Source organism: Neoarius graeffei, chromosome 24, assembly GCF_027579695.1.
Source record: "Neoarius graeffei isolate fNeoGra1 chromosome 24, fNeoGra1.pri, whole genome shotgun sequence".
NCBI classification, from domain to species: domain Eukaryota; kingdom Metazoa; phylum Chordata; class Actinopteri; order Siluriformes; family Ariidae; genus Neoarius; species Neoarius graeffei.
The window spans coordinates 27,640,123-27,653,003 of NC_083592.1; the positions used below are offsets into that span (position 1 = coordinate 27,640,123).

A 12,881-nucleotide genomic window follows, 5' to 3' on the forward strand; every position below is an offset into this window, starting at 1 on the left:
AATTGTGATAAATTATGCCATATAAGAATTATGCGTAATCACAGTTTCCTGGGGAAAATCATTTTCCACTGTAGTTTCTCACATTTCAAACATTTTTTTTTTTTTTATACATTTCAAGTTAAAAGGAAAAGGGTTTTGTTGTTGTTTGGCAAACATTACTAATGGAAGCATTTCAAATCTCTAAAACGTTTTTCATGCACACACAAACAAATTGGATGGCTATATTTAGCTACCTTGGTTAATCAGTCATTGCACACTTGCTTCAAATCACACTGCTCCTCTTAATCCATTAGAACATGAACAGTTCATGAATTAACACACAGTGGTTTTAAATATATTTCATATCTATTAAAAATGTATGTTACGTTAATCTTCCAGTCTTACTGCACACAATTAGGATTCTAAACATGACTATATTTGAGTTATTGGGAAAAGTAGACATGAAAAGACTGTCTTTCTTCTTGCTTTAGTATTCTCTATGGCCAGCTCCAGAGGGCCCATTGGCATTGATTTCAAAGGTGAAGCCATCACTTTTAAAGCCACCACAGAAGGCATACTCTCTACAATGTCCCACTGCATTGAGATCATGGTCAAACGTGAGGAGACCTGGCAGAAGCGACTGGATAAAGTATGTCTAAGTAAATTCAGTCCAATGGTTGTATTGTCCAGAATGGATTTTGGAGGGAGCGATTGTGTGTTGTTTTACACAATCAATAGAAACTGTTCCACACATGCAGTGTAGATGATGATGATTTGTTCCAACCCAAACTAAGTTTAGCTTTAGTGCTTATAATCTTGGTCCTCTTACTACAGTGATGCAGGAGACACCTGAAAACTATGCTTTTCTGTTTTTCAGATAAAGCAGTGGTAAAGACAAATAAAATTTGCTGGGCAAAAAGTAAATCCAGTGAAGACGACAGGATACTGTAATCATACTTCTGTTACTCGCTGACTGTATATCTGGGATTTTTTTTTTTTTGTGAGCCTGTAGAAATGCTCTTTTTTTTTTTTTGAAAATGGAGGCTTGACTCCTATGTGAAAGGGAAAAAAAAATAGACATCTCGTCCCCTAATTTACACCAAGCTTTTGTGTTAAAATTTGTTTGTAGTAAAATTCTCTCGACCTGCTAGGATTTTTGTACGTTTTTCCTGTATCAAATGTCCGTACATTCACATAACATTCAATTGTGTTGATGTTTCTTGTATATAACTGTTTCCATTGTGGTTGAGAGAGAAATGAACTGAGAGAACTGAAACTGTCAGCTATGAATGTATATTAGTATTTCAGAAAGTGTTCTCGTCTGTGGATTTGAAACGATAGATGGCAAGGTATTTGTTTGAAGAGCTTCTCACCACTCAGCAGATCGTTATCACTTTTTTGCACCTCTGTGGAAAGCCAGAGTGGCTAAAGCCTAGGTCACAACCGTGCTCCTACGGCCGGTCTGCGTGCAAAAAACGCAAGAAACGCACGGAGGGCGCGCGTGTGACGTGCTGATTTTCGAGCCATGGACTGGCCGCAGACCGGCCGCAGAGGTTCTTTGTCATATCAAACAAACTCTATGGGCGCTTACGTTATTTTCAGGTTGCAAGACGAACTTGCGGCCAACGTGCGTCTTTCTCCACGAACAAAAAAAACCGCAGCGATTTGGGAAACGCCAAAAATCGCACGGCCAAAAAATCGTACGTCCGGTTGTGACCTAGGCTTAAATGGAATCATATTTAAGCACTACAAACTATTTTGAGCCGAATATTGTGAAAAATAGATCTTCTATAAGGTATACAACAAATAAAGATTAAAAAGGTTGTATATTCCTGTGTATTAGTACAAGCCCTAATTATAATTATGCACACAGGTGCAGCCACCTGATGAACTATCATAAGCTTAAAAATCCAAAAGCATGTCAAGCTTTATTGCACGTGGGCTACTAATATGACATTCAGGATGTGGCGTAAATTCGTTGATGGCCAGGTACCAGAATTTTAAGTGTAGCTGATGTAAACATGCTTGTTAGCCTGGATTTATTCAGATGAAAGAGGATTATCTTCAAGTCAGTGTGGACAGCAGAGGAACCGGGTATCTGTATGAACCTTGGAAAAAGGACTATCTGCATCTGATGAATGATTTCATCAGATGATTCTAATGATGAAATTGGTGGTGCTTTGCAAGTTCAAAGTTGGGAAGGCAGGTCAAAGGGTTCGGCAGCCATCTCGTGCTGATGTGGAAAGTGTGCCAAGCGGAAAACTGTGTGTTTGTTGTAAAGAGCACAAACGTTTAATGCAATATAATACAGGCACAGTTGTCGAATTGTTTCACAGATAAACCCAGTTTAGAAATGTGTTGCACACAAGCCTGCATTTGAAAATGGACTATATACAGACTGTGACAGCTTGGTGTGTAGCATGTGGCATGGTAGCCTGATGTTAGAGGGAGAGCACCAGATGGAGAACTTGCAAATTAGTAAACAGCCTATTATATATAGAAACTTAGTGTATGTGTGTCCATATAAGCTATAAAGACTATTTATTGCGTGTGTGAGTATAAATATAGACATGCAATTTGCCACAATAGCTTATATGGTCTAAATATAGGCTAGTGATGGCTCGAAGCAGAGTGCGAGTTTATAGCGGTGCGAATTGCGGAGCACCGGACAATGAAGTTTGTATCTTTTATTTACATAAGAGAGATGGGCTTTTATCCAGCACTTATTTTTAATTTGCTCTTTTTTTTTCTTTTTTTTTAAATAACGTGGGATTATTTACTAACCCATTTTACACTCCTTGGGAGCATAGCTTTTAGGCAGTGCCTAAATATAAATAAATATATAAAGCTTTGAATGTCTATACTATTCTAGTTAATCAGCTTATATGGCCTGAATCCCTTATCCGTGGACAGTCTTGGAATATTGTTGACACAGCATTGGGTTTGAGTCTAATGCGACCTGCGTATTCCAAGACCTCGACCTGTAGATTCCTTTCGAAGTAGTCGGGCTCAAAATGGTCCTCACAAACAATTTCTACCGAAGTTGAGTGTTTCAAAAATGTGACCCATTCCAAAGTTGTGTAGCCACTGTTTAGCAAGTTGTTTACGTTGCTCGGTTGTCAGCAATAGAACACAGAGAAAATGCTTTCCCATATCACATTTATTATTTTTGCAACTGTAGGCTTTTTACTCGGCCATTTTTCAACAATGTTTTGTACATCCGGCTACTTCGTGGCGTCAGGAGCAGTAAGCCAATCAAGATACAGGAAACGCATCAACAATACAACAGGGCTCGACATTAAGGACTGCCCGATTGCCTGGGGCAAGTAAAACATGCATTCAGGCAAGTGGGATATGTCCCCGACATGCCCGACCAGGCAAGTTGGAATGAGCGCGTATTACAAACTAGCACCACAAAAATTCAGCTTTTTGATCTTTTATTTCAGTTCCTAAAAGCGTCTCTCACTACGTATCCGCCATTATGTCTTGGCTGTTTTCTTAGTCTTGATTTCATTTACTGCTTTGCAAGTTATTTTATATACCCCCGCTGTTTGTAGTATGGTACGCATACTGTTTATAGATCCCTTGTGCATGACGTTACGCATCACATGATAATTACAGCTGGGGTCAGACACCCACTGGCTACGTTCACACTGCAGGCTGAAGTGACTCAAATCCGATCTTTTCGCCCATATGTGACCTGTATCCGATCTTTTATTGACAATATGAACGACACAGATCCGATTTTTTCAAATCCGACCCAGGTCGTTTGGATATGTGGTCCTAATTCCGATTCCTATCCGCTCTTTTCATATGCGACTTCAGTCTGAACCGCCAGGTCGCATTCATCCGACTTGCACGTCATCAACAAGCCACAAACGTCACTATTCTGCGCTGAAGTAGGCGGCGGGTCTCTCAAAAAAAGTTACAACAACATGGCGCATAATCACGGGCGCAGATAGAGGGTGGGACGAGTCATATTTAAATTCACCTCGTTCGGTCCCCCCCACTTATAGGGAGGAAAAAACGTCTATGCTGCCTTTCTTTGCATAAGGCAAACCTCACGGAAAAATCAAAAGACTAATTACCATTCGGTTTATTGAGGTGCACAGCAGTGTATACGTAGTTGCAACAACTCACATAAAACAAAAGAAAGACTGATATTCGGTTGGTTGAGCTGCGCAGACTGCACAGGTTGCGAGCTCGAGCTTGGTTGCTATGGTTACTAACAACAAGTTTGACAGGCATATCGGGGTTGGGGTTGGTTTGCTGCCAGCTTTGTCTCCCCCCCCCCCCCCCCCCCCCCAGTTTTTTGTCCCTCCCAGTTCAAAAAACGTATCTGCGCCCCTGCGCATGACATCAATGCGAGGGACGCTTCGGGCTGTGAAGGTTCTGAATCTTCTCAATGGAAGGACGCAGAGGTTAGGGAGCCGATTTCCATTTGGGGGGATACAGCTATTCAAGCTAGATTGGATGGGTCAAACTGCAACCGGGCGGTTTTACTTCCGTAAACACTGGCCATGCTCACTGCGTGTGACGTCGTCGTATCCTGCAATGCGCATGCGGAACACTTTTAGGTCGCTTTTCGTTCATACTGAGGATCACATACAAGTCGCATACATTTGTTAATGTGAACGACCTCACAAAAAAATCGGATTTCACAAAAAAATCGGAATTGAGCATTAAGCCTTGCAGTGTGAACGTAGCGACTGTCTTTCGTGCAAGCAAGGCTTAATCGGTCTTCAATATGGTTAATTTTTGTGCTGTTTTTGCTTGTTCAAACAGAGAAATAGATAAAAGCCATTACTGTCTCCCCGCTATCAAGAAATATGCTAACAAATCGAAGCAAATGCTTCAAGAACGAGGAAGTGAGTGGTTAAAGAATACGACGAGAGGAGCTCAGCCTGAAAACTCCAGAGAAATTCACGATTTGTATTTAAAATGTATTTACAAAAACGTCAGAAAAAAAGTCAGAAGTGAGTATGGAAGAGTTTACTTAATTTCTTTTTTTCCTCCCCCGTTTTTAAACCTAGAGGTGGATGATGACACAATATATTCTCAAACACAGTACTGTTCAAAAGTCTTGGCATCCTGTTTTCTTCATACAAACTGTTATAGATTTCTGTTTTATGATTTCTACATTATCGAGTAATGAACCTACAGTCAGGGAGCTCTACACAAACACCCTGAACTTTACAACTGCTGCATGCATGTGAAATGGAAATAAATCGACTAAGGCAGGAAAAACTATTTTGGATAAAATTGTTACAAGTAAAAAGTAACCAATAACCAAACTTAATAATAAACTTAATCAATAACCAAACTTCAACTCAATGTGTGATCTTCATTTTATGTTGCAATTCACAACTATTCTATGGTTTTCCTAAATTTAAAAAAAAAAAAATAGTACTTGCAAAATAGGGGGAAATTGATATTAGGGGGGGCAAGTGGAAATTAACCCTCACTTGCCCCCCAGGGCAAGTGGGTTTAAGGGCGTATTCACACCTACGTTGTTTGGTCCGGACCAAACGAACCAAATTTCCCTTGGTCCGGACCTTTTGGGTTGGTCTGAATACAAACCACCGAACTCTGGTCCGGACCAAACAAGCGGACCGAGACCGAGCTGCAAGGTCGGACTCGGTCCGGACCAAAGGAACCCTGGTGCAGATCTTTTGGAGGTGTGAAAACAGACCGGACCTAATCCGACAGTTTTGCTTTTTTGTACCTCGGGAGCTTCCGTCGTTTGTCGAGCATTATGGGAAACAGAGTCTTGACACTCCACCGCAAAGTGCAAACACTGTTTCGGTTGTCAAGGGTCGTTCAGTCACCAGTGGTAGGCGAGTACAAAAAATGAGTAGGGGGCAAACGTGGGCCGAGGAAGAAACACGTACCCTTGTGGATATATGGGCAGATGTCCACATATCTGAGCTTTTGGAGAGAACACACAAAAATGCCGACGTGTTTGCTGTATTCAGTGAGAAAATGAAGGAGAAGGGGTTCACGCGCTCCCCAGAACAATGTCGGCTAAAAGTGAAGAAACTCCGTCAGACCTACATTAAAATCAGGGATGTTCTTTCAAAAAGTGGCAGTACTAGCGACGCAAAAAAGAAATTCATCTATTGCGTGAAGAGCCAGAACTGTCACAACATGATGTGCGCTCATCAGCGCTATCCTCTGTAGCCGCCTTGCCCTTTGTCGTCGTCGTTGATAAATTACGTACAACAGCACAGTAATCGCACAATTGTGAAAACAGTAAAAACTGGAAAAAATGTATAGCTTTGATTATATTAAAAAGAATAACAGCACGGAAAGCCTCCATGACTACTTTTGAACTTAACGCTTTGTGCGCATGTCGTCTCTGACCAATAGCTGAACGACCTCAGGGCGCGTGGCTTTGTTGACAGATTTTGGTCCGCTTACTAAAATGTACAGTGTGAAAGCGAACCGCACCAAAATGGAAAAAAAAAAAAAATTTTGGTTCGGACCAAAGCAAGTGAACTATCGAACTATCCTGGTCTGAATACACCCTAAAAGTTAATGTCGAGCCCTGTACAACATTGTGCTGACCTTTTATACTGGCAATATGGCTGCAGGAATACAAAAGAATTTTAAAGCACTGTTGTATGCAACACAGTGTGACAATACAGGGTAGTCAAAATGTTTTACATTTTCTAGCCTATGTTTATTTTTTGCTGCAGTTACCCTTTAACACCATTACGCTGGCTTTGTATGATGTCTAGAGTTATGCCTAATGTTTTTGATCCATTATGTACTTTTAAATAAAGTGTGCTGTTGATTCAAGTAACGCAGAATCACACCGGTAACCACGTGGAGCTGCATTCTATGAAACTGGTGCTAATTTAGCTGAGCGCTTATTCACAGAGCCATGTGACACATCTGTAACACCTCGTTCTAAAATTTAGACTTGCCCAACCAGTTCTTGCTTGTCCACCTGAAGATCATCACAAGTCAGGAAGTACTTAAATTCCATTCCATTTGAAGCAGTCGCAACGTAAAGGGGCGTGGACCTGAGCGCATTTACCGGCTGAAAAGAGACCTGCGGATCTTTTAACTTGTGACTCAAGTTCATCAGTCTGTGCACCATATGGATACATGTTAATATGTCAATCAGGTTATCCAGACGAAAACCCAGGCTTCTCTGGGATGGCAAATCTGGACAGAAATGGATTCCTCTGTGTACACACAACAACCTCTGTGCAGTAGGTTACCTGTTCTCTGCTTTGTTTTCTGCCTCGGTCAAGTAACTTTGTTCTACTGTTTTTCCAAACTTGTAGTTAACTTGTGAAAAAACAACTCAAATGTCTTCAGCTTTTCTGAATGGTCTCAGATTACATGTGCACATTGTGTTGTGTCCTTGTGTGTGGTTTTTTTTTTTAATGGTTTTCTTGGTTCTAAGTTCATTGTAAACAGGTCATAGCTGGCATTTTCATTTCAAGCAGGATATTGTTTGGTTAGGTGACCTTACATGACCACCTGTGGCACTCCTTAGCAGGTGTAATTTTAAACAAGATGTAAATTTTCATGGTTGTTTCCATTTACATTAGAGCACAAACAAGTGTGAGGCTTGTGTAGCTCCAGTTGGGTAAGCAGTTGACTTAAAAGACCGAGCTAACCTACACCATCCTATAATTACACCGAAACTGTAAAATGAAAGTGTGTGTGTGTGTGACTCCAACAACACATTCTGGTAGGAATTATTTGAAGTTAAATCATTTAATCCTTTTTCCTGTCCTGTTCTTTTGGGTCATAGTACAGGTTACTGGTATTTGGGGCTTTTTGTAACTGGGACGCAGAGGGAACCCTAAGGATGTACCCAATCCCAGATGCAGGTCTTCTATCCACAATGGGGCTTAACCTGCTTTATTTACACTGGCTTTATTGTCTGAAGCTTGCGACTGGTGGTAGAACCTGTTAGAACAGAAAGGTCTTGTCTTGAAGCCTTACTGTGTTCATGTTTTGTAGCATGATTTGTTTGCTTTGATCAGTGAAGAATGTAAATAGCTTAAAATATATTCAAAGTCCTTTATGATGGTGTCCAGATTTTATGACGACAGTCATGTTCCTTACTATCTGTCTTACTGACACCAAGATTTCAGATTCATTCTACTCCTATTGTTACATGCCTGCTTTCATTGCTCAGTGTCTAAGACGATATAAATATCTTTTTTTTGTAAGGAAACAGAACAGAGGAGAAGAGTAGAAGAATCCTATCAGTCAGCCATAACAGAACTGAAGAAGAAATCTCACTATGGAGGACCAGACTATGAAGTAAGTTGGTCTAATTTTGAGCTATAAACAAAACCGTTTGTGCTTCCAGTGTCTTGCATCCACGTTGTGGATTTTTTTTCCCCTCCCCCCCAAAAAAAATAAAATGCAAACAGCATTTTGTACACAGTGGTTAATATGCATGATTAAACATTCCCACATGAATTTCAGGAAGGGCCAAACAGTCTCATCAATGAAGATGAATTCTTTGATGCTGTCGAAGCAGCTCTGGATAAGCAGGACAAGATTGAGGAGCAGGTAGGCTTTAAGTGTAGTAGGAATTAATTGCTCCGAGCTGCAAATCTGCATTGCTTTGGGGTCCTTTTAACCCATCAGACGATTGAAGACAAGTGAAGCCCTTTTATAGAATTTAGTTACATTATAGAATTTTTGCCTAGCCAAACCGTATCAGTGGTTTACTTGATCATTGGCAAAGTGATCATCACTGGCCAGATATGCTTTATTTACCGTATTTTCTGGACTATAAGCCGCTACTTTTTTCCTAGGTTCTATTTCGTTTCTACTGACCGCCAGAGGCGGTGCTTTCAGCACATGGATATCCATCACACGAACGTGCAGGTCGAGTAATAGTAACAACAAAGTCACGTGTGACCTGGGTGACGTCACCCCGTGACCCCGGCATAAAAGACCGGTAAACCCAGGAAGTGACCTCTTACATCTTCTCGCGTTTGCAGGTTGCGAGTTGGGTTGAAATTTGGACAAAGCGCTGTGGTAGTTTCGTTACCCGTAGGGTTGGGGCTGTGCTTATGCACCCTCCAAGAAACTGCGCTAAGTCCACCAACTCTTGTCGTTATATTCGTATTGATTTATTACTCCGTAAGCTGAGCGCTCTCGCTCGGTGGAGTTAGCTGATTAGCCCTCCGGGGCGGTGTCCTCACCGCTGGAGGCCGGCTTGTTTTCGCTTCAGGTAAGCGGGTTTCATTTATTTAAATTAAAGCGGCGTTCCTCTCGCCGCTGTTTATCAGTTCTGCGGCGCTCGGCGCCTATCCTTGTTAATATTATTAACCACCTTGTTTCGTGTAGCCTCGCCACCGGCCTGTTCACAGGCCGGCTGTCTTGTGTGTTGTATTCGTATTGATTTATTACTCCGTTAAGCTGAGCGCTCTCGCTCGGTGGAGTTAGCTGATTAGTCCTCCGGGGCGGTGTCCTCACCGCTGGAGGCCGGCTTGTCTTCATTCAGGTAAGCGGTTTCATTCATTTAATTTAAAGCGGTGTTTCTCGCCGCTGTTTATCAGTTCTGTGGCGCACTGCGCCTATCTTTGTTAATATTATTAACCGCCTTATTTTGTGTAGCCTTGTCTCCGGCCTGCTCACAGGCCGGCGGTCTTGTGTTGTATTGTTTGTTACTCCGTTAAGCTGAGCGCTCTCGCTCGGTGGAGTTAGCTGATTAGTCCTCCGGGGCGGTGTCCTCACCGCTGGAGGCCGGCTTGTCCTCATTCAGGTAAGTGGTTTTCATTTATTTAATTTAAAGCGGTGTTCCTCGCCGCTGTTTATCAGTTCTGTGGCGCACTGCGCCTATCTTTGTTAATATTATTAACCGCCTTATTTTGTGTAGCCTTGTCTCCGGCCTGCTCACAGGCCGGCGGTCTTGTGTGTTGTATTCGTATTGTTACTCCGTTAAGCTGAGCGCTCTCGCTCGGTGGAGTTAGCTGACTAGCCCTCCGGGGCGGTGTCCTCGCCGCTGGAGGCTGGCTTGTTGTCGCCCAGGTAAGCGGGTTTCATTCATCTAAATTAAAACGGTGTTTCTCGCCGCTGCTTATCAGTGCTGTGGCGCACGGCGCCTATCCTTGTTAATATTCCCGACCACGGGTGTGTTCGCCCGGTCGTTTTTCATTACCGCCTGATTGTTTATTTTGGGCTGCTTACTTGGGGTGTTCTCGCCCTATTTTTTAAGTTCCCTTCTGCCAGCCAGGCATCATGGACCTCTTCTCTCGCTGCGCTGCATGTGCCTGAGCGTGGCTGCGCGGACCGCCAGGCTGGCTCGGCTGGATTCTCCGTCTGACATCCCCCGGGCCTCGGGGGGACAGGACACGGTGTCGGCTGCAGCAGCGGGGCCCAGCAAGCGCCGTGGGTTCCCCCACACGTCTTCGCTTTTAAGGCGAAAAAGAAGCGCTCGGGCGATTTGGCTCAGAAGGTGGAGGCGATGTCCACCGAGCTGGAGGAGATGAAGGCCCTGCTGGCGAATCTTCAGCCTCCGCCACAGGGGGCAGTGTTCCCGCTGCAGGGCCCTGGCGGCAATGCAGGACACCCCTACCTATGGCCTCCTGCAGATGCCCAACATTGAGAAGCGGCTTTCATTCATTTAAATTAAAGCGGTGTTTCTCACCGCTGTTTATCAGTTCTGTGGCGCACAGTGCCTATCCTTGTTAATATTATCAACCGCTTGTTTTGTGTAGCCTTGTCTCCGGCCTGCTCACGGGCCGGCTGTCTTGTGTGTTATATTCGTATTGTTTGTTACTCCGTTAAGCTGAGTGCTCTCGCTCGGTGGAGTTAGCTGACTAGCCCTCCGAGGCGTGTCCTCGCTGCTGGAGGCCGGTTTGTTGTTGCTCAGGTAAGCGGTCTTCATTCATTTAAATTAAAGCGGTGTTTCTCGCCGCTGTTTATCAGTTCTGTAGCGCACGGCGCCATCCTTGTTAATATTCCCGACCACGGGTGTGTTCGCCCGGTCGTTTATTTTTTATTTCCGCCTGATAGTTTATTTTGGGCTACTTACTTGGAGCGTTCTCACCCTATTTAAGTTCCCTTCTGCCAGCCAGGTGTCATGGACCCCCAGACGCTGGAGGGGACGAGCGCGGCATCACGGGAGCTGTGTGACGCGGCTCCAGGCCTTTGCCTACTCGTCGCGGGAACTGGGCCGGCTGATGTCGTATCTCACCCTCGGCCGCCAGCAGATATGGCGGGCACAGTCCCCTCTGGCCGAGCCTGACCGGCGTGTGCTGCACTCTCTCCCTGTTGTCCCCGGGGAGCTGTTTGGCGAAGCCACTCAGCAAGCCCTGGATCGGAGTGCCCAGGTCATCTAGGCGTAACAGCAGTTCGCTGGCCCCCGCCAGGCCCACCACCATGGCAATGCTGCCCAGTCCTTCAGGGGGCCCACACCGACTCTGTCTCGGCCACGCACCCGCCAGGAGACCAGACGGGTTGATGACTTTCGCCACCCCACCACCTCCCGGACCCGCGGTGCTGCCCCCTACACCCAGTCCACTCCTCGTCGCCCCCATGGTGACCGACGGGGGCGCTCTGGACGGCGCTGACATCAGCGCGCCGGCGGTCGGCCGCTTTTCCAGCGAACAGCTCCAAAGCTGGAGAGCGTTGACCCCTGGGTGCTGGTGACCCTCACCGAGGGTTACCGCATCCAGTTCTGCCGCCGTCCACCACGTTTCATGGGGTCAAACACCACCGTGAGCCATCCGGGGAAGTCCCTCGTCCCCCGGCAGGAAATCGCCACCCTCCTGGAGAAAGGAGCAGTCTCTCCCGTCGACAGGCAGAGACAGCAAGGTGGGTTCTACTCCAGGTATTTTCTGGTTCCGAAGGACGGCGGTATCCGCCCAATCCTCGACCTGAGGTCCCTCAATTCCCACTTGAGGACCATGAGATTCCGCATGCTGCGTACAGTGGATGTCTTACACCACATCCAGGCGGGCGACTGGTTTGTCACCTTCGACCTGAAAGACGCCTACTTCCATGCTCCCATTGTGCCACACCACAGGCAGTTCCTGCGGTTTGCCTTCGAGGGCCAGGCTTTCGAGTTCAATGTTCTGCCCTTTGGGATATCGCTGGCACCCCGTGTGTTCACCGGATGTGCGGCAGCGGCATCGGCACTACTTCAGGCAAGGGGTTTACGTGTCCTGCCCTACCTGGATGACTGGCTTGTCTGTTCACGGTCAGCAGCTCAGGCCCGCACCAACATCGCGACTGTGCTCTCGCATGTCGTAGAGCTGGGGCTCAGGGTGAATTACAAGAAGAGCTCGCTGGTGCCCAGCCGGGAGACGACTTTCTTGGGCATGCACCTGGATTCGAGGTCGTTGATGGTAACTCCCTCCCAGACCAGGATCCACAACATCCGCCTACTGCTTGGCCGCTTCGGACGGGGTAGGTCACTCGCCCTGAAGACCTTTCAGCGCCTGCTGGGCATGCTTACGGCAGCCTCCTCTCTGGTCCCGCTGGGACTTCTGGACTTATGCCGCTTCAGAGGTGGTTCAACGGTCTCCACCTCCACCCGGTGCTGCACGGGCGCAGCACATCAACGTGCTGGAGCTACGGGCTGTGTTCCTCGGCCTACAGCACTTCCTCCTAGGCCTGACCGGCAGACACGTTCTGGTGCGGACGGACAACGCTACGGTAGTGTACTACATCAACCACCAGGGAGGCACAAAGTCCCTCCAGTGCTTGGAAGTGGCTGGCCAACTTCTGCGGTGGGCCCATCGACATCTCTTGAGCCTGTGTGCCATGTACTTGCCAGGCACTGCCAACAGGGCAGCAGATCTGCTGTCCCGCCAGGACCCCGATCCCGGGGAATAGAGACTCAACCCAGCGGTGGTTCTCGCCATCTGGGAACGTTTTGGCAGGGCAGAGGTGGACCTCTTTGCCTGCCAGGA

At 46.0% G+C, this 12,881-nt stretch overlaps 1 protein-coding gene across 2 annotated transcripts in view; it reads left to right on the forward strand.

The window, feature by feature from the left end:
• Positions 1 to 12,881, forward strand: part of cert1a (ceramide transporter 1a) — a 61,159-nt gene that overhangs the window by 34,685 nt on the left and 13,593 nt on the right. For both annotated transcript variants that reach the window (XM_060906959.1, XM_060906958.1), the window contains exons 7-9: positions 471 to 628; positions 8,176 to 8,268; positions 8,437 to 8,523. In XM_060906959.1, the coding sequence (XP_060762942.1) occupies positions 471 to 628; positions 8,176 to 8,268; positions 8,437 to 8,523 (338 nt within the window). The remainder of the gene's footprint in view (positions 1 to 470; positions 629 to 8,175; positions 8,269 to 8,436; positions 8,524 to 12,881) is intronic.